This window comes from Labrus bergylta, chromosome 17 (assembly GCF_963930695.1).
Source record: "Labrus bergylta chromosome 17, fLabBer1.1, whole genome shotgun sequence".
Lineage (NCBI taxonomy): Eukaryota > Metazoa > Chordata > Actinopteri > Labriformes > Labridae > Labrus > Labrus bergylta.
The window spans coordinates 21713135-21734583 of NC_089211.1; the positions used below are offsets into that span (position 1 = coordinate 21713135).

Here is a 21449-nt window from a genome sequence, read left to right on the forward strand (position 1 = left end):
TGGGTTTTATATTTTTATTTTATTATTGTGTTTATCCTTGTAAACATATAGATACAGCTGTAAACAAAAAAGGAAAATTGAAGAACTGTGAATATCATTGTATAAATAGTTGAATCTGAAATAAAAACTAAGTTTAAAAAAATATAAGTCAAAGTCAACTTTATTGTCTATTTCAAAATATGCCACAACCAAAATAAGGTAAAATAAGATAAGGTAAAATAGATCAAATAAAATGAGGTAAAAATAAGATAAATAATATTTACAGTAATAAATTCTAAATTGTGCAATTGTGCATATATATATATTATTTTTATTTCATTTATTATTTTCTTCAAGCTAAATTCTTTTTTTTTCTGTGATTAAACAAATTATTTATTATATGTGACATCTGTTTTTATGTAGGTTATTCTAAAATATGTAAAAAAAAACAAAAAAACACATCGAGGTTTTGAATACCTCGGTGCTCGGCTTTCCGGATCCTCTGCTCTGGTATCCATTAGTCTTCCCGCTTGCCTGGGTTTGAGTTTCGGCAGATCAGACTCATGTGGCGCATCAGAAATTTGTCTTTAACGCGGAAAAACCAAGGAATAAACTAAATTAACAGACCGGCTGGAGCAGCCACATCTGCTGTCTGTTAAAATGAGTGACGACACGGACTCCCCTCCTGAGAGGGAAATGAAGGTTTCCTCTCTTTATTTATAATCTGTGTTGACAGTTTAGCATGTTGAGCTAATGGCTAACTTCTCTAGTTTGTTTGTCTGCTTTCTTCGTAGTAAAACCAAACACACAAAACATTTACAAACCCGTATCGCTATGAGACACAATTAGCAAGTGGAGTCACCTGTTACAATACAAAAAAAAATGTTATTTGTTGTCACTTTTACATTTTCCGATTCGAGCAAGCTACCTGTTAGCATCATAGCTATTACACTGTTATTGAATTGAGGTTGAGTGGATTCATCATGCACGTCATGAAATACCTTTAGTGGTTAATGCATCTTAATGTAACATGACAACTTATTTAAGTTGAACGTAAGTTCGTAGCATGTTGATTATTCCCCCAAAAGATGATCTAAACTAAAAGATTTATCTCCATGTTTGGTTCTCAAAACGATCAGCTGATCTGATTGGACACACAGGTGCTGACAGGAAGTGACGGCAGTTCTTGAGAGCTCTAATCAGTATAGAAACCATCTTATAAGTCGTCGTTTATCAAACAAAAACCATCGTCATTACCATCATTATCATCAATAATATGGAGACCATCATCATTTAGTTAGTAGGTATTCATGAAAGAGCTGGGTCTTTAGCTTTTTCTTAAAGGTGCAGAGGGACTCATTCCACCTCCGGGGGGCGACAGAGAAGAAGAGTCTAGTCAGCGTCTTAGGACCCGGGCCCTTTCTGAATAGTCACAGTTCAGTATGCAGTACGTACTATTCAGTATGGAGTTTCAGTATACTGAACTTTCGTGGTCATTCAGTGGTCATTTTTTGGGTCCACCTCAGTATACTGAACATTTCAGTATGGATACTAACTTCCGGGTTTCATGCAGTATGGATCGGATGCGTGCTTTCAGGAAATTAATTGTGTTTTACCTCCCACAATGCTGTGCGAAATTAAACGTAAATCGTCACGTCGCGTCCGCCTCCGCCTCCAAATCCAAACAAACGAGCGTGGATTAATTGAATCAATTTTTAATCTTAATTTAAAGTCCCGACTGAAATCACTACTTTTAATTAACAACAGACAATATAACAAATATCTGCATTATTATAAAACCTTTCCCCCTCTATTTAAATAATGATTTAACTATTTAAAAGCGTCTTTATTGGTTTATTTTATATTCTGTATATTACTGTCTCTCAGTTGTACTTTCCTGTATGTACTGTATGTTATTTAGTTATTTAATCTGCCTTTTACTTGATTTACGTTGTGATATTGTTTTTTTGTTTACCTGACTGTATATGCGCATTACTGTTCTTGAATAAAGATAAACAAAAGCAAAAAAATAAACACAAAAAAAACGGGTGAATGCGGCCGGTTCGGGAAACGTAAATGACGCCACTTCCATACTGAATGTATCAGAAGAAGTAGGGACAAATATCTGCCTACTGAATAGTAGGTACTAAACAGTATACAGCACGGATAGTAGGTACTGCCTACTGAAAGATTGAGTATGCACTTGGTAATTCGGATACAGCCCCTGTTGTGAAGGTTGGATCAGACGCCTTTCATTGGCAGAGCGTAGTGGGCGGGAGGGAGTGTAGACCTGGATCAGAGAGTTAAAGTAAGGAGGAGATGTTTTTTGTCGCTGTTTTGTAAGAGAGCAGCAGAGTTTTAAATTTGATGCGAGCAGTAACTGGGAGCCAGTGTAAGGAGATGAACAGCGGAGTGACATGTGCTCTTTTAGGAAGGTTAAAGACCAGTCGTGCTGCTGCATTTTGTATCATCTGCAGAGGTTTGATAGTACATGTAGGAAGACCTGCCAGTAGAGAGTTGTAATAGTCGATGCGTGATATCACAAGAGCCTGTACCAGGAGCTGTGTAGCGTGTTCTGATCTAATCTCATCTAAACTAAAAGATTTATCTCCATGTTTGGTCGTCAAAATGAAACTGAATATTTAGCAGAAAGTAACCAAGTACTTGTTGGAAAGATAAGTATGCCTATTCGTGTTTGTTGGCGTTGAAAAGTTGTTTATCTTATAGGTTTTGGGGTTCCCAAATTGGATCCCCCTGTCGCATTAGCCTCTGACAGGGACCCCTCTTGTAATATTCCTTAAATTTCAACTTAACGGCATGTCAATGTCATTGGTAGCGTTTGCCCGATTTGAATTGGCAAGAGTGGTGTGTGTTATTTTTTAAAAGTGAAAGATTGACATCGAAAAAGAGAACATATTTTGAAATGCAGTGCTCAGTAACATCTAAAAAGTCATTTATTAAAATGTTATTGGCAGAAATAATGTTATAAGTTGATTTTTTATTTTTGTTTAATTTTCTCCAATCTACTAAACAATTTTCCGCAACCCCCTCTACCAACTCCTGTTGATCCCCCAGAGGGGTTGGGACCCCCCCACATTGGAAAACACTATGTTAGGTTGCACTATAAGGACACTGCTTATGTTTTTTTTCTTCCTAGATGGAGGTACATTTGGAGTCATTAAACTGGAACCACATATTTTAACCTCTCACGTTTATCTTTCTTCCCCAGGATTTCCAGTTTCGTCAGATGAAGAAGGCAAGAGTTTTTAAATCATCTGAAGAATTGCCAAAGGACAGATCCAGTCTGCTCACCATCTCAAACAAATTTGGTCTTACATTTGTTGGGCTGTACAACACGTTCAAAGTTTACCTCACTCGAGACATTTTGGGAGCTGATAGAAATGACGGCAACGCCAACGAAATAGGTAAAATGATGTTGATTTTAAATATGTATCCATTCAGTTGTGCACTACTTTGTTGTGTAATTGACCGTCACTAAGAGCACATCAAGCTAAACTTCCATCCATGTCTCTTCCTCACAATTGACTCTAATTTTCCTCTTTCTTCTAGTCGAGGGGATACCAGCGTTGGCAGAGGTGACTGTAGATCTGTGTCTGCACCAATTGGCTCTCAGTTGTGATGAACTAACGTTGTCAGTATGTGGCTCGTCGGAGAATCAGGGTTTATCCCTCACTTTCTACGATGTCCGCACCTTCATGAACAAGGTGACTACTTCACTCAGTTTATTTAGCATGCCATGCATTAAGCCTAGTGAGGGAGTCCAATGTGAGTTAGGGTGTTGTTTGAGCTCTCTGGTTCAACACCTCTAGCACTTTAATAATTGCCCATTACTGATAAAATAATTTATATACATTAAATGCAACTGCAGGAAAATTAACAAAATGTTGTTATTCATGACTACCCTGTATGAGCAGCAGTATTCTTGCAGATATCCCCTCTCATGTCCACATGGCAGCCACAGTTATTTTTCTATAAACTAATGAGCAGATTTAATCATTAAGTCCCCAAACTGATACGATACAATATGATATACGTTTGGGAAATTTGACTTGGACTCCCGTGTTGCCTGCATTTAGCTGCAACAATCCACTTGTAAACAGAGAAGTTCATATCAAAGTAAACCACCAACATTGTTTATAGCACATTACTCAGAAAGCACATGATCTGCATCTAAACCAAACAAAACAAATGCTGATGATAGATAGATATTTATTTTATTTTGGTCCATATATAGGAAAACATCTTCTGCAGATGCAACTAGCTCAAGATATTAAAAGGTGGCAGCTACCTTAAAGAATACTTGAACAGAAATTAAACAAAGAAATCAAGATGTCCCACTTTCCCTTTTTAATTTGAATACTTCTCGTGCATTTTAATGTAAACATATCTTCTAAAGCATTCGACCTGTGTGTTATTTTTCTGACTGTATTTCTTGTCTTTATACTTTTTTTTTTTTGCTCATCTTTTCCAGGGACGACCACAAAAGTTACCTTTTGCCTCACTGGCGCCAACAGTTCCCCCTGGCACATTGGTCCAGGACCTGAAGTGGAATCCTGCACAGGCATCCATGTTGGCTACCTGTCAGTCTGACGGCAGCATGATGATTTTGGGTGTAACTGACAGCGTCACAGTCACGGCCGAGCTACCTGCCGCAAATGGCATCACGTGCCGTGAGTGAGACTTTAACACAGTCGCTGAATTGAACCTGTACTCTGCATCTCTATTGTGGCTGAATTATGTTCATTTATCTTCTTTGACGCAGTGTGCTGGAGTCCAAAAGGAAAACAAGTCGTTGCAGGAAAAATGGACGCCACAGTCTGTCAGTATACACCAGTAAGTGAAACATAATGCTTCCTGTTAAAGTGTTATATGCAATGACAGACAAAACTGTAAGATAATTACTGGAAGAATGATGAACAGCAACTGTAACATACAACATCTTCACCCATTTGAAACCCAACAATGGCAGCTGTTTAGCATTTTAATATAGTAATCAATTGGCTTTTGTCGCTAGCCTCAAGTGGACAGTTTTGTGCTCTTCCTCATTGGCACCAAGCAACACCTTTGCTTGGTTTGAGCTACACTCATCGAGGCCAAGACATACCCGAGACCAGACTGAGAAAAGACTGAGAAAAGACTTTAGAAGAGACCTTAAATAACACTGAGAAAACATCCTCTTGTGTGCAGTGGCCGTGTCACTCACTTAGACCGTAAAACCGTGAAGTTTGTGGCTGTAACTGGGGGGATAGAAATCAAATTATGAATGAATTTAAGTTATTCATTCTTTTAGAAACAAGCTGTTTTCCTTCTAATCACAGTAATGACGTGGAAAAATAACCCATCAGTGGTGGTCATGACCGGTCTTGATTTAAAATCTGAAGTCTGGCCAGTTTGAGAACGAGACAAAACCGAGTAAAAATGCTAGAGACCTTAAAAACCTTTCGAGTACTTCAACACTAGCTGGCTTAAAGCACACCAGAGCTTTACATACATGTTGCTACTTTGAATAAATAACTTTTTTCTATTGATTTGAATAATTTGTGTATTGCTTTATGTGTTGTTGCATTGTGACTTGGTTAAATGGTTTTATGACACTAAATGCTTCATTATGTAATAACACTGCATGTATAAAGACCCAACTAGGGATAAGAGTTGACAAAGAGCAGTCAATCACATCAGTGTCATGCTCTTAAAACGATCTGAAATTGCATTAAATTGACCATATAATTAAAAAAATAATAATAATATGAAGAAGAATAACTGATTCTCTCCTCTAACAAAAAGGCACTAGAACTAAAGAAAGTCATCCCGAGCCCAGACTTCTACACCCCTGATGAACCCGTCAAAGGTAAGATGATCCTGTAGCACTAAATGAGGTTTGTTTTAATTCAAGCTTGGCTTTAATTAATTTCCATATAATGATGATACATAACGTTCACTGATTGACTTATGTTGTGTATTCGTTACTGTTTAAGGTCCGACCTTGTTCCTTACTAATGCCTCTCTCTCCTGTTGTCTCCTTTAGTTCTGGATGTGCTGTGGCTGAAAACCTTTGTGTTTGCAGTGGTGTACGCTGCTGCAGACGGCTCTCTTGAGACCCCTCCTGAGCTAGTGTTGATCTCGCTCCCTGTGAGTACGCCCTACATACAAACATCCACTGCATCCTGAGAAAGACTTTTTGTGTTTTTTGTGAGGTTTTGCCCCCCCCCCTCTCTTTCTCATCACCCCAGAAACAGCTGACCATGTATTTATTTTAAAATTTAACACGACAGTTTGGTTCACGATATTTTCTCTGCAGCCGCAACAAAAAGGCAGAAATGTATTTTGGTTTTACCACGTAGTTGAAAAGTCGTTCTGTAGGGACATCAATCAATTTGGAGACGAGAGACTTAAAAATAAATGAATTCTTACATAGGTAAGGCAAGTTTATGTGTAAAGCACTTTTCATACGTGGAGCCATTCAGCTTGTGTTCCAGAGTAAAAGATCATAGCTTTAAACGCACATTATGTCAGCGCAGCGCCCATCATCTTTTTGTCTGAGCACTTTGAGTTTAAATCTTTCAACTTCACTGCCAACGTCACCGGCGTTCTTTTCAAAATAAATGATATTCCCCGTATTTTTTTGCCCTGTACCCACATCATACTCGCTCCATGTCCAGACAAAGTAAGAGGGCAAGCATCCACTGTTAGATGCTCTAAGAGAAGGGGAAACGACGATCTCCAATATAAAACATACATTGAAAAGCAACGTTTTTAAAAGACTGTTGTCAACACGCACTTGCATCACTTTTGTTCTCAGCACACAAGCACTTCATCTAAGTGCTCCAGAGTGAATTTTTAAATTGATTTTAGACCTTGTGCTTATAGGCAGATCATTAACTCATCACCATTGGCAACCTTTCATGAAACAGCGATACTGATGCTGCTATACAGAAGTTTCATCAGTTGTTCCATATTGTAAATTCACCTAATGCAGATGAATACTAAGAAAGTGCTAAATGCATTTTTTTGTCTTTTTGTAGAAGAAGGATGAGAGAGTGGAGACAAAGTACCTGAACTTCAGTGACACAGTGTACGGCAGCTGCACCGAGAGACAGCATCACTACTTCCTCAGCCACGTAGAGGACTGGTAAGAAGAAGCACATTACGAGCATTGGATGGTGTGCAGCTGAAAGCATGTTTACTGTTGGGATAAAAATCTTTATTTTTTTACATGAAAATGTGTTGAATTGGGTTTATTATTTTTTTTAAATGCTTTGCGTTAATGCTCATTCCATCCAGGGACCTCGTGTTTGCTGCGTCAGCGGCGTCCATTGAAGTCAGCGTCATTTCCAGACAAGATGACAAGGTACCTAAATAACTTAAAATCACACGGCTGTGAATATAAATAGAAATACAGTGTCTTTCACAGTTATGATGTGGGGTCGCTAGTGTTGTATTTGGCTCGATTTGATCTCATCTACAACTGAACACGCAGAGTTCTGATGCTCTGTTTTACATTTTAACACATTTTGTTCTGATCTTTTTTTTTTTTTTTTTTTTTTTAGCTTTGATTTACACTTTGTTTGGTTGCTTACTGACTGATGCAACAAAAACAACAAAATGTCAGACTCAGCCGTTATTTGTCCTTTTTAGATCTGGGAGCTTTGGATCCTTGAAGATGCGAGTCGGGCTGAACTGCCGGTGACCGAGACAAACGAAGACACTCTTCCCCTCGGCTTAGCAATAGACTTCACCAGCCAGCAGGAGATCCCCATCAGTGAGTGATTTTTGTCTTTCTGTGTGCTTTCTCTTTTTTTTCTCCTCTCTGACCAGGTTTTGTACACCTACATCATGTCACAACACTTCAGCTGGGCAAACACAGTGTGCTACAGTATAAATAGTGTTGTGGTATATTGAGTCACATTGTACTAATGGACTGTTTTACGACCCACACCCTCACATATTATCCGCCTTTTCAACCAGTTTAAATAAGTCTCAGAGCTTCCCAAAACATTTCTGTGAAGTTTCTTACTAAAAATCCACTCCTGTATTTGATCATGTCTATAAACCCCTCTGTTTCAGCCCTGCTCAGGACAGGCTGTTTCTGTGTCTGTACCTTTAAATGTAAATGAGCTGTGTCTGACCACGCCCCCTCTCTGGAAGGGCTTCGGTGGCTCGGGTTTTCTCGCCCCATACCCTTTTTTTTACGATGAGAAGGTAGACTCAGAGGGCAGAGCAAACACCTAGCTGTGCGAGTGTCACCCACCTGGGGGAGGAGTTACAGCCCTTTGTGATGTCACAAAGGGAAAATCTGAAAATGGTCTGGTTGAGCACACATTTTCTGAAAAGTGGAGCAGGCAAAAGACAGAGAGGATGGTGGACTTTGCTTATAACTGGGGGGTTTGAAGACAGACTAGAGACACTTTATTAGTGTAAAGTGTATTTTGTAAATATGTGACATTTTAAAAAAAGGACGGTAAAGACAATGAAGATAAAATTGAACCGGTTTAGGCAGATATGTACACCATCTGCCTCAAATAATACTAACCACAATTATAAACCTGTTTATGCTCCAAAGAATTTCAGACTGATACAGTTTAGATAATATTTTTTCTGAGTTAAGTAATATCAAACTAGTCTGTTATGGAGAAGACGTTATGAAACATTTAACAATCATCATTCTCCAAATCAGATCGTCCTACATCCATCAGGTTTCTTTGTGCACGCAGCATCCACTGCAGTGCTCCACCACAGCGTGTGTAAAGAATAGTGATAAGCTACCGTCTCAGTACACTGTTTTATCTTAAATGGCCGAATCTGCCAGACATTCACGTAGAGCTGCTGCCGCTGTCTCGTCACATCCCTCCTCGCTCACTCGAAGAACAACCTCCACCCCCCCACCCCCCACCCCCCCCTCCATAAGCATGAGAAAAACCTGCAATTTGAGCAACATTTTGACGTGATTGTCGAGTGATCAAAACCTTTTATCCAAAGAGAGACATTAGATAAGAAAAAGGCAAGGGAGAGCGTTATCTGTGGAGACAAAAAAAAAAAAAAAGCAGAAAAACACACACTCATTAAAATGGCTCAGACAAGCTCGAGGACCACAACAAACAACAAAGCCCAGACAATCCTGTTGCAGAATGCTGATGAGGTTTACCGTGTGCCTCTCCCCGTCTGTTCATCCTCCAGCTTGTCGCTTCTCACTTTCTTTCAAACTTTAGGTTCATCACTGAGATACAACTAAACTTTAGACTCTCTATTTTCTATTCGGTTGTCTGGGAGAACTTAGGACAACTTAATTCCGGAGAATGGAACTTAAATCTGTCCTTCTGTATGTAAATTTTAAATGTCAAGTTATTTGTGTGGTTGGAAGTGTCTCTTGTAGATATAGGTCTGAATTTATGCAGACAGTAAAACACAAATGCACTGTCATAATGTCAGAAGCGCGCACACACAGTACATGGGATGAATATACAGTAGATGCAAAATAGTAGGTTATAGTCAGAGAGGTGAGTCAGCAGTAATTCATCACACACTGACATGCACTGTTACTGCTTTCCTCCCCCGATGGCAGTGTAAGTTATGCTTGAGAAAAAGTCTAAGATATGACACACCACTCTCCTAGAGGGAACAAAGAAGCACAACGTGTTCAGGAAGTGGACTCTTTTTTTTTTTTTTTTTTTGTGTGTGTGTGTGTGTGTGACAAATCTGAAAATGACTAGTATCATCTCTGACTAATGCATCTTTAATTTGGGGTGTGAATACTCAGTGTAGTCATTTAAATGTCAGTTTAGACTGGATTGGCCATTTTAGTCTGCAGCCCACAGAGCACTGCGTGATTTTAGGAAGTGGGTGTGAAGAGCAGGGATGAGTTTTGGGGGGTTTGGCAGGAAGAGGGTTGCAGTGGACTGTGTTTTACCAAACGAGGCATCTTAGCAGAGTTGTCTCTGTGCACGACTACAGCGTGCCTTTATCCGCTCAATACTGGGTACTTATTTTAACCACTGGAAGGCAGAGCGAGCCAAGGTCGATGGGAAAAGCAGAGCAGCAACGTATACACTCTTTTTGTGCTCGAATGCAATAAACACTTTGAAGATTGAAGTGATCAAAAACATCGTCAAGAGAGCGAGCATAGCGAGCGGACAACACTTGACTGTTAATTGTCTCCTTTGTGCCGTGGTGTGATTTGGAAGCACGGAGCTGTGCAGAACGCTCAATAATTTCTCACATGAATCTGTTACTGTGTTATGAAGCTTGTACACGAATGTAGCTCTTAATTAATTGACTCACGACCAACTCTCCTACCAGAGAGCTGGAGGGATCCTTTATACCTCCATGATATGTGGAAGGTTGTCAAAAGTGTCATAAAGGGAGGAAATAATATTAATAATATTTAATACAGAGCACCTTTTAAAAAAAAAAAAAAAAAAAAAAAAGGGTTTGCATCGCTTTGACATACAAGCAAAATCATACATAGGAACCCAGCGACAAAAAATAATCCTACCAACATATTTAACACTAAGCAACAGAAGAGCCCAACACCATCTAAATCCTTTTTAACATTCTCCCTTTTTGTCAATGGATTATCCGCTAACTTTGATCAACTTCGAACTGGAGCCGGGCCGATATTGAATTTTTGGGGCTGATAGCGATATTAGGAAGAGAAATAAATCTGATGCCAATATTTATCTTAGATCTATGTTTGATCTCTAGAGATAGATTTAGTTATGTACATTTATTGTGTTAATCCCTAAAAAGCATTTATCAAACATTTGTGGAAAAGATATATGAAGGTCACTCAACTTGACAGGAACTGATGATGCTTGTTTTAATCCATATAGCGCCCTCTGCTGGTTAAAGAGAACTGCTAGTGTATTGTAATACAATGAACCTCAAACTAATTGCTATTTGACTGGTGAATAAATCTAGTAATCACGTCTGCGATTAAATTAGCAGATAACAATATTCACTTGCTAATATCGGCTGGCCAAATAATCGGTCGGGCTCTGCAATCGACATCACATAACACCAAGTGAATTTTCAGTTATTTATTTTAAGATAACAACATTTTTTGGCTTTTTACTTTTATTTTGAAAAGACAGTTGATTGAGTAGGAAATCAGGAGAGAGTGGGGAATGACACAGGTCGGACTTGAACGCGGGCGGCGCGCTTGGAGGGATAACGTCCGTACATGGGGTGAGAGCTGAGCACAAGGCCGTCACCCCCCCTAAATGTGATTTAGAATGAGTCGCTGAAGGGGAGTAAGACTCAGTGGCCACTGTGTTTGTCAGAGAATGAGGTCATTTGACTCAAGATTGTATGTCTCTCCATCATCTAGATGACAATATTTCTCTGTCTGATTGCCTTTTTGTCTGTATCCCATCTTTTCGCCCTCCCACAGCTGACGAGAAGACCCTGCCTCCAGCGCCCATTATGCTGATGCTCTCCACCGAGGGATTACTCTGCCCCTTTGCTCTGCTCAATCTCAACCCTGGGGTTAAGCAGCTGGTATCAGCACCAGCAGTACTCGCCCCGGAGGGGGAGAGGCTCCCCAAGCCAGGTAAGATAGCCCTTGAACGTGACAGGTGATTAAGTCGTAGCGAGGACTGCACCCTAACTCTTGCCTAGTCACTAGACTTGCCTTGTTAGAGTTTTTTTAAACGGAGGGTCGCTGGTTCAAGTCCTGGTGCGGTCCAAAAATATAGAAGTTGGTCTGGTGGTTTGGAGAGTAGCAGGGCTCCACAGTACTGCCGATGTGCCCTTGAGCAAGGCACTGAACCCCCGACAGCTCTAGTGCTCTCCCTGCGTAGCGAGCAGTGTGTAGCAGCCCCACCCCGACATCTCTCCACTAAAGCATGTCCACCAATTAAAGTTTGGAAGCTGCATGCACCTTTGCATCATCAAGTAGGGCTTACAAAGTGTGCAGTTGTTTGAGTGTCGTGGTGATTACAACAGTTTTTTTTTTATAACAGAATTATCAGTCATCACACATTTTTAAACCCAAAATGTGATCCTTTTTTTCCCCTGTTACTGAGACGTGAAGAATATCTCTAATCCCATTTCGTTTCCCAGTCGTTTTCCTTTGAGTGCCCGCTTCCATTCATTGAATAAGAACAGCTGTTTTGATTACGCAGGGATCTTTGACCAGACTGTGAAGAGCTTAATTTTCTTCCAGGCAGTCTTTCAATCTTTTATTTTTTGCTCAGCTAAACTCACTAAGAAAAGCTTGATGACATTTTTTTCAAACACCTTTGATGAGCATCTAAGCATGAAAAATTATGACTTTTTTTTTTTCTCTCAAAGGCTAATTCAGTTGTTTCTTCAATTAGCCACCTTCGCTTGTAGACAGATTCTCCCATCATGTGAGGAGATTAAAGGAAAGCTGATGTATTTTCTGTTCGCAGGATCTTTGGCAACACAAGCTCCCGGAGTCGCTGCCTCCGTCCCATCTGCCCCAACCGCATTCCCGAACCTCAGCCTTACTCCAGCAGCTGTTTTCACGCCTCCACCCGCCGCCGCTGCCTCCTTCTCCGCTTCCCCGTTCAACATGGGTCCAACAGCTCCCATATCATCATCGTCATCGTCTGGCTTTACTTTCTCAGTCCCGACTACGTACTCCATCTCTACGCCGTCACCTTTCACCCTGGGGGGAGCTACTACAGCGTTTGCCTCGAGCTTCTCCTCCTCCAAACCTCCCTCTGACACTCCCTCAGCTTCTTCTGCCTTTTCTTTTGCACCAACCATCAAACCGTCAACGGTGGCGGCTCTTGCTCCGGCTCCAGCTCCTGCTCCGGCTCCTGCTCCAACTTTAGCTCCGGCTCCTACTCTTATTCCCGCTTCTGCTCCCGCTCCTGCTCCTACACCGCAGAGCCTTGCTGCTCCCTCTCCGCCCCCTGTGAAACTAAATTTAAGTGGAAGGTAAATCATTTCTTTTGTTTTGACATAGCATTTGTCTCTTTATTTCTTGCCTTTATCTTAATTGCATAGGACAATGAATTAGAGTCTGAAATGGGGGGAGAAACTTGGCGACTGAGCTTAACCGGAGCCTCAACATGTACATTGTTTGTATATTCTGACTGAGACATAATCTATCTATACAGACACACACAGCCTTAGATAAAAATCTGTTCTCTCTCTATCCAAGGTTTTCAGCTTTGGAGGCCCCTGCTTCGGTCCCACAGCCCTTCTCCTTCAATTCCCCACTCCCCAAAACAATCGTCTCCAGTACTTTGACCGCACCGCCACCCTCGACCACGAAGCCGCCTGCTGTTCTGGGTAAAGAAAGCCCTGCCCCTGTTCCTTAAATATTTAAATCTGAACGATTGTGTAATTATCAAATGGTAAATTGTGATTCTCATTTTGTTTTTGCAGCTCCAGTGCGTCCAGTTCAAACCAGCACACCAACCACAGTCGTCCAGAAACCTGCTCCTGCCGCCCAGAGCCGTGTGCAAACCCCACAGGTCCTCTTCTGTTTGTTATGAGGCATTTGTTTTTAGTTTTAAGAATCGCATGTATCGATGAAATGGGAAGGATTGCATGACAGGTCGATTTACTGCACCACCCTGATTCCACTTGGTTATATCTAGCTGTTATTGTTTGTCCTGTTATTCAAAGTGAAATTAACAATTTAATGTACTTGGCTGATAAAGTTGCTTCACTTGAGTTCTCACCCACCTCTCACTCCACACACACACACACACACACACACACAACCACACACAACACTAGGACACACACAAACCCACACATGCAGAAAAGTAACAGAGAGTAGAGAAAAATGCCAAATTTACATGAAAAAAATTATGAATGAAAAAATGTAACTCTAGAACTCTGCTGCTGGTTGCTATTAGCAACAGTGTTAACTGAAACCAGATACAGTTCACAGGAAATAAGTTTGGATTAAATTAGAGAAAATATCTATAGTTTTGTTTAGAGCTTGTGCGTTTTTGTTAGGTTTGTGTATTTTATTTATTCTATTTTTGTTATTTGTTTGTGTTTTTGTTGTGATTTTAACGTCTTACTAGCAGGTGCTGATGTAGATACTTTACCTTTACTTTACAGGCAGCTGTTAGCGTGAAGGCTCTGGAGAAGCAGCTCCAGCAAAAGAAAGACGCGGATCCCATCATGGCTGGTATACTGGACGAGGTGAGACTTATTATTCCATCAGGTGGACTTATTGCCATTTTCATTTGGTCGACTTGTGAAAAAAAGTTTAATACTGGCTACATGTACATGCTCGTGTTTAAAAACTGCAGATTTTCTTGTTTGGAAAATTGTACTGTCAGCCTTTTTGGAGTTTCATTGAGGTCTGCTATGTTGTTTGATTGACAGCGTTTCATCTCAAACTTTCTCGTAGCGTTATTTAGCGTTAAGGCTTGTGTCCACAAAAAGCACTTTTTCAATACAAAACAAGTGTAGCTCAGCGTTTTCAGCTGCGTCAGCTGTTTTTTTTTGTTGCTGTGCTCACATTTGAAAACAGTTCAACTTTTTGAACAGTGCTGCGCTTGTCAATGTCACCTCTCTCTCATCAACCAATCAGAATCAAGACAGGGTGGGTCTTCATATATCAGTTTGTCAACAACAATGGCGGGGGAGAAATTGATCATGGCGCTAACTGATGACCCAGTCATTTATGATCTAAGCTTGGAAGGTTATCATGATGTTCATAAAAAGGCTGAAGCGTGAACAGATGTTGGAACACTATTTGCAGACAGTGTCAAAATGAGATTGGACCAAGTTTCCTTCAATCTGTTTTAACTAAGCATTTCTTTGACTTGTCATCAGATTGCACATTTCCAGAAGGAGTTAGACGACCTCAAGGCACGGAGTGCGAGAGCCGACTTCAAGGTCGGCACCAACGACGAGATGAAGGAGCTGAGGAAGGAGTCGGAGGACCTCCATATTTTCACCTTGGAGATAAAGGAAACTACGGAGGTACGGCCATGGTTCAGAAATGTTATCCAAATTAAAGAATTCAAAAAGAGAATCTCAATATTTGGGTATTCTTAGGGCGCCTTGACATTAGGCACGATTGTTTTGCACCTTTGCCCTAGCATGATTGCTCCCCTCTCCCCCGCTGGTCTGTTTCCAAATTAGTAATATCGTTCTGCACTCGAGTACGGTATGTTTGTGTTCACACTGATCAAATGAAACGGACTTTGGGGTCAAGTGTACTTTGATCCGGGCCCGGGTCCCTAATGTGAAACCAACATTAATTGAGCTGGCCCTTTAAATAAATAACACGTGGAGTAAGTTTTTAGTTTTAGCTCGTTTTTAACTTGTGATGTTGAAATGTGTACCATAAAACCCACCCTTATATTCTATTGATTGTGTTTCTATTGACTTGTTTAGTAATCTATGAAATATAACAGAGGATGTCTCATTGCCTCTCAAACCTTAAATGAATGAATTTTGTGTATGTAGACTCGTATGTGTGACTTTATTTCACACTGCTGGTACATGTCTTACCTCTTAAGGTATTTTATTCTAAGACTGTATCTCCTCTTTGATTAGGTTTATTCTCATTATAACCAGCCTTACTGGCATTTTCCCGCCGCCCTGGTGGACACTTTGTGTATCGCTTGTGTTTTCTTAAGTTTCATTTTCACCCTCAGTTCAGTTTCATTTACACAAACAGCAGACTACAGTGTGCATGCAGCTCAGTTATCTCCTTAGGTTTAAACCTTGAAATTAAATATGTCCGTAAGTAACATGTCATATATTGTTTGAATGTATTTTTATGAAGGGATATTTCTGTTTATGAAGATTACATTAAGCCTCCAGTTGTGATTAAACACAGAGATCTGTTTTGCTAAATAGCTAACATTGAAGCATTGTGTCATGTTGTATGTGTACTACAGAGTACTAACACTTTCCGGACTTGTTTAGCTGCTGAATAAATGTGTGTAAGAATGTTATACAGCAATGTTACATGTGAATACATGGGGTTACAATTCATAAGGATATAAAAAGTAGTTTAATTCATATTTTCATCTCATGTACTTCATACATTTAACTATTTACAGTTTCATTTCATGTGTGTATGCTTTACATGTGCAGTATATTGACACAATATTTGTGCTGTATTTTCAGTTTTACAGAAACGACCATCACTAAAGCCACTTTGTTCAAGAAAAGTTGGAGTTTTTGCTCGCTATCTGTCTAGCCTTGTTTAGAAACGCAATCGTGAGGACAGAGTAAGGGTTTTAATAACTTGATTATCACATCCTTAATGTTTTTTTAGTCTCTCCATGGGGACATTGGTACTCTGAAGACCACCTTACTGGAGGGCTTCGCCGGGGCAGAAGAAGCAAAGGCTCAGAGTGAGCTGAGCAGAGACAGAAATTACCGACAGCTGCTTTACAAAAAGCCTCTGGACCCCCGCAGTGAGGAGCATCTGAAGGTGAAAAGCAGGGCGGATGATTCGCATTATATTTGCATGAATAGATACCTTTTTGTTTAGCACGTATACTCCTAGCACGATCTTCATGTTTTTCTGAATCTTTTCTTTTTTTTTTCTCCAGGAGATCCGCAGGTTGTACCAGTATGTCATGTTTGCTGTGGAAGATGTCAACGATGTGTTGGATGTGGAATGGGAGAAACACCTGGAGAAGAAGAAAAAGCAGAAGTAAGAACAACTAATTAATTATTTGATACTGAAAAGATTTTGTGTGATCTTTTGTCATGGAATAATTCTCTCTTCTTCTTTTTTTTCCCCCCCTCACAGACACATGGTGGTGCCGGGGCGTGAGGGTCTGTTCACCACACTGGCCAACAACCTGTACATCATCAACCAGCAAAAGAACAGGCTGGACCAGCTGGTTAAGGAACTCACTTCACTGCGTCTTTACAAAAAGACCACCACTCCAACTATAGACCACAGGACTGCTACTGCCAACACAGCAGGGTAGGTGCAGGGACTCATGTAAACCAATCTGAGAAGAAAAGAGAAATACATTTTGTGCTGTTTGACCTCGATCTCTACGAGTCTTTACAGAGTATAAGAAGTCGTAAAACAATTAACCAAAACCCCGATAGCAATACAAATTGTTAAGGTCAGTCACACCTCTTACGGAAGTGGGACATCCACAAGGTGGTTGCTCACCCTGTTACAAAGATAAGTTTGCTAATCTCCTTACAGTATACATGTGTATGAGTGGGTTCATTTTGAGTTCCTTCTGATGGTTTCTTAACATACTTTCCTCTGCCGTCCGTGTGTGAATTGGTGTGAATTTTCCATCTTAAATTATAACATTTCAACCTCCTGTGTTTCCTCATTTAGAATTCATGAAAATGTTTTTATCTAGTTTTTTTAGTTGCTTCTTACCTTGTTTATGGATTGTGGGCTGAGGTTGGAGGTGGGTGTCCTGTTGTTCCTGCTTGATTTCTTTATATGTAAATCACTTTGTGCTACCTGACAGTATGAGAAGTGCTATACAGATCAAGTCTGGTTGATTGATTGTATGAGTCGGTGTGACCTGTAGTGCTTTGAATAGTCAGAAGAGTAGGGAAGTGTTATACAAGCTCAAGTCCATTTAAAGTGACTGAAATCTTGTAGAAACGTTTCAGTGGTGCATGTTTGAAAATGACCAAACTTTGTATTTAAAGTTAACCTTTCCTTTTATTTGAGTCTTAACTTTGTTTTGAATCATTTCAGCTTATTTGTTGTTTTGATAAATGTTTTTAACATTATATTTCATTTAGTGTAGCCACCTTCTTAGGACATTCTTTCTTTTGATGTGTTTCTGTGCACTAAAACAGCTGAACTTCGAGGTGTTTTTGTGTGTGTGTGTGTGTTGTTGTAACATGAACTTGTTTCTGTGTTTTCTGACAGCATGGAAAACGAGCTAGAGAGTTTAAGAGAAGCACTCCTGAAGGCCAAGCTGGACACCACCTCTCCTAAGACCAAACCCATTTCTCCAGGTATCAACATGTGCTTTTTTTTTTTCTTTCAACATATATGATAGAAAAAATATAATTTTTTCTTAATTTCTACCTACACTAACTAACTCTACACTAAATGTTTCTTCAGCAGTCAAGATTTCACCAGTGAAACAGTCTCAGCTGCGTAACTTCCTCTCAAAGGGTCAGATGCCTCCTGTCCGCTCGACGGCACCAGGTACTCACGTCTGCTCAGATTGAGTTATCAAAGGTCACACTTACAGGAAGTGGAACCTCTGTTATGTTCTCTTTTGTGTTCACTACCAAAACTGTTAATAATAATAATTTGATGATAATTTGTCAGTTTTAATTTCACTCGCTTTTTTAAAAAACTGCAGAAAATTGACTCAAGTTTTCCCGTTTTCTTCATCGACTCTCTTCTAGCCAATCTGTCTCGCTCAGCCTTCCTGTCTCCTAAATACTACGAGGACCTGGACGATGTGAGCTCGACGTCCTCCCTGTCCCAGTCCCTGGAGCCTCACCCGGCTCACCTGGAGCTGGAGGAAGAAGAGGAGCTACAGTCAGAGCCGTTTCCTCTGCCTGTCCTGCCTCTAGCTTTGACCACGCCTCGCCACCCCACAGTCGTCAGGACCCCCTCGATCCAGCCGGGCTTTGGGGCCATACAGTCGACCCCTTTGACCAAACTTCACTCAGTGCAGGGTATGGGCTTTGGCCTCAGCCCTATTGCCAGCCCTAGTGAGTATTGATTTACTTAAGTTTCTTAAAGCGGGTTGTTATTGTCTTGATGAGCTCACCACATCGTCCTTCATCGAGAACTCTCTGCTCAGGACAAAGGGACTAGTGAATGATGATGTGATTTTCAAATGCAGCCTGTGTTTCTTAACTTCTGCTCTCTGTATCGATATTTCAGTTCCATCCAATAAGATCAACCTGAGCGGGGCGGATAGCACTGCTCTCGCCACAAAAACAGTCAAGCACGGAGCCCCACCGACTGAGAGGAACATCCCCGTCACCATCCCCGCCAAGCAGGCGGCTGCTACTGCCGCTCTACAAAGGCAGATGGCCAATCAGAAGCCAGGTGGGAACACATCCAGTGAGAAGAGTTCTTTGTTTACTTTTAAATGGGAATTATTATTAGTGGCAACACTGTGTGCATTGTTTCATATTGTGCTGCTGTTACCGCTGTGGATCACCAGGGGGAGACACAGACTTCAGACTCAGCTCTGTGACCATCAGTCTGAACACTCTTTCACTCAGCTGATAGTTGCAGTTTAATTCACACTAGGCTTGAGATACCATGGAAACGTTGTGTTCATTTATATACTTTTCAACATAAACATTCTGTGTGTGTATGTGTGTGCAGCCATGTTCGTATTGCTCACACAAGTGTTTGTGTGTTTTCAGCTGTCATCAGTGCAACCTTAACAGAGTCCACTTTGAAGACCGTCCCTCAGGTGGTCAACGTCCAGGAGCTCAAGGACAGAGGGCCTCCGCTGGTTTCCAACATCCTCAGGTAAATAATCAGTCTTTTTTTTTTTTTTAAAGTCATTAAGATCATTCAGGTGGGTGACAGTTTCTGCTGTAAAGACATGGATTAATGTTTCTCCCAAACATAACAGTGGAATTAAAGACAGACTGTATATTACCGTAAAATCTGGTGTATAGGACGCACTTTTAATACAACATTTTTAATCTAAAAAGTTGGCTATGGGCAATACCAGCATAAAAAGCTGACAAGAGTGCCGCCACCATCACACACTGCATGCGACCTGAAGTGATTTCAAAATTCACCTCCACTCATTGTGGGTTGCAAACTTTGGTTATACACAGTGACACAGACCAGTCTTGCAGCGCCGCACGTTATTGATATGCGATCAATCACAAAGCCTTTATGTTTTTTGATTTGTTCTGTAATTGCCTGACAGCTCTGTAAAATACACAAATGCAAAACAGTTAAAAAAAAAAATCGAGGCTTGGAGTTTTAAAGTCAGACTAGTAAAATGTCCAAAAGGTTAAAAATTCATTGAAATAGGGGAGCTATAGTCTTCCGATGATCTGGCCTGACTTGAGGAACATTTCACACGAACTGCTCTGATGCTCGCTCGTGTTGCGTGCTGTTAGGACACTGTGTGAGAAATGTTTTATAATGCTCAACCCCAAAATTCAGAAGTTCTTTTGGGTTTGATGGTAACGTTCCTGTGAGAGCTTTACAAGTCAAAAGATGACAGTGGATATCACGTATTTCCCCGAGAGAAAACCAGAACTGTAAACCATATTCCCCACCCACCATTTTTGTAGTTTTAAGGCACTAACTGATGAGACGTTTTAGCTGCAAGTGTCTGAGTCGTAGCAGAGAGATATGCTGTTCAGAATTTACTCAGGACTTAATAATCAAAATATCTTGTTTTTTTGTTTTTTACATTTCACAACGACTTCATTTATTGTAGTTTATTTAGTACTCGTTCATGTGCCTATCCTGTCCTAACATTCAGCAGGTTATGTAATATTAAGGCGTTAAATTATGCCTGCACCGACTTAGATCTATTTCTGATACAGCGAGTAGACATGCCGTCACTACGACTCCTCGAGGGCTCCAGTGTTTGTTTTGAGAGTGTCTCCTCGCTATAGATTTATCAGGTCACTGACTCCACCTAATCTTAGCCCGCGCACACGACAGGCAGAGAGTCAGTGAGAGCGTCTTACATGCCAGCTCGTTTACTCATGCCTGAAATCTCACTTTAATCATTTTAATTTCATCTTCAAATGGTTTGAATTCAATCACGTCCTCATATTCCCTTTTTTGAGGTCATTAGAGAAAGCTATCGTGTTTGATCCTGCCTTATTCATTTGAAAACCACTTTCTTAAAGAGTGAAGCCGACACTCTTTGGCCACTTGGACTGCTCTGCATGCATGCTGTCTAAAGTTTTGTTTTCACCATGTTACCCTCTTAACCTCCCTCACCTCACGTCACCTATTCGACTCTTTATTCGTGATTCACACACCTTCCTCGTTTTTGCCCCCTCCTGTCCTTTGCATCTTACTCTTTCTGCTTCACTGGGCAGCGCTCCACTTTTTGGGCTCTGTATTTCAACACCGCTCTCCTCGGGGCTTTTCCCAAATGAATCCTGCTTACAATAACAAACGAGCAAAGCAAGGCATTGTGCGGGTAAGATGATTATAAGAGCGAGCTTCCCCCCCCCCCCCCCCCCCCCCCCAATGACGCACTAAAACCTCTGTCAAACAAGAATGGATCAGGCCTTTCTTTAGATATTTTGCAAATTAAGAAGCCTTGAATTTTAAAACAGCTTTGCTCTCAAGATCATTTAAGTGCACCCTGGATTCATTTTGAATTTAGAAGCTGATGGGTACAAGTACTCACTGTTGACCCCATTATTCGAGTAACATTTTGTTACTTGTGCACCTGTGCAAGCGCTGCTTTTGGTTACAAAACTTGAACTCATACAACGTTACATGTGTGACCCAGCTTTTTGTTTTCGCCTAACTGAATATACTAGGTCGGAAAATAATTTACGGGATGCAAACATATGATGTATCTCTGGCC

At 40.7% G+C, this 21449-nt stretch overlaps 1 protein-coding gene across 3 annotated transcripts in view; it reads left to right on the forward strand.

Moving 5' to 3' along the window:
* The first annotated feature begins 498 nt into the window (after positions 1-498).
* Positions 499-21449, forward strand: part of nup214 (nucleoporin 214) — a 53463-nt gene continuing 32512 nt past the window's right edge. For 2 of the 3 annotated variants that reach the window (XM_065965362.1, XM_065965360.1), the window contains exons 1-24: positions 499-681; positions 3209-3404; positions 3550-3704; positions 4472-4670; positions 4763-4833; positions 5785-5848; positions 6026-6129; positions 7023-7129; positions 7282-7348; positions 7636-7759; positions 11387-11545; positions 12390-12903; positions 13130-13260; positions 13357-13445; positions 14047-14130; positions 14770-14919; positions 16229-16387; positions 16509-16612; positions 16712-16891; positions 17819-17907; positions 18017-18103; positions 18310-18621; positions 18797-18979; positions 19291-19399. In XM_065965362.1, the coding sequence (XP_065821434.1) occupies positions 640-681; positions 3209-3404; positions 3550-3704; positions 4472-4670; positions 4763-4833; positions 5785-5848; positions 6026-6129; positions 7023-7129; positions 7282-7348; positions 7636-7759; positions 11387-11545; positions 12390-12903; positions 13130-13260; positions 13357-13445; positions 14047-14130; positions 14770-14919; positions 16229-16387; positions 16509-16612; positions 16712-16891; positions 17819-17907; positions 18017-18103; positions 18310-18621; positions 18797-18979; positions 19291-19399 (3479 nt within the window). In that variant the 5' untranslated portion in view covers positions 499-639. The remainder of the gene's footprint in view (positions 682-3208; positions 3405-3549; positions 3705-4471; positions 4671-4762; positions 4834-5784; positions 5849-6025; positions 6130-7022; positions 7130-7281; positions 7349-7635; positions 7760-11386; positions 11546-12389; positions 12904-13129; positions 13261-13356; positions 13446-14046; positions 14131-14769; positions 14920-16228; positions 16388-16508; positions 16613-16711; positions 16892-17818; positions 17908-18016; positions 18104-18309; positions 18622-18796; positions 18980-19290; positions 19400-21449) is intronic. The other variant, XM_065965361.1, reaches the window with a different exon arrangement.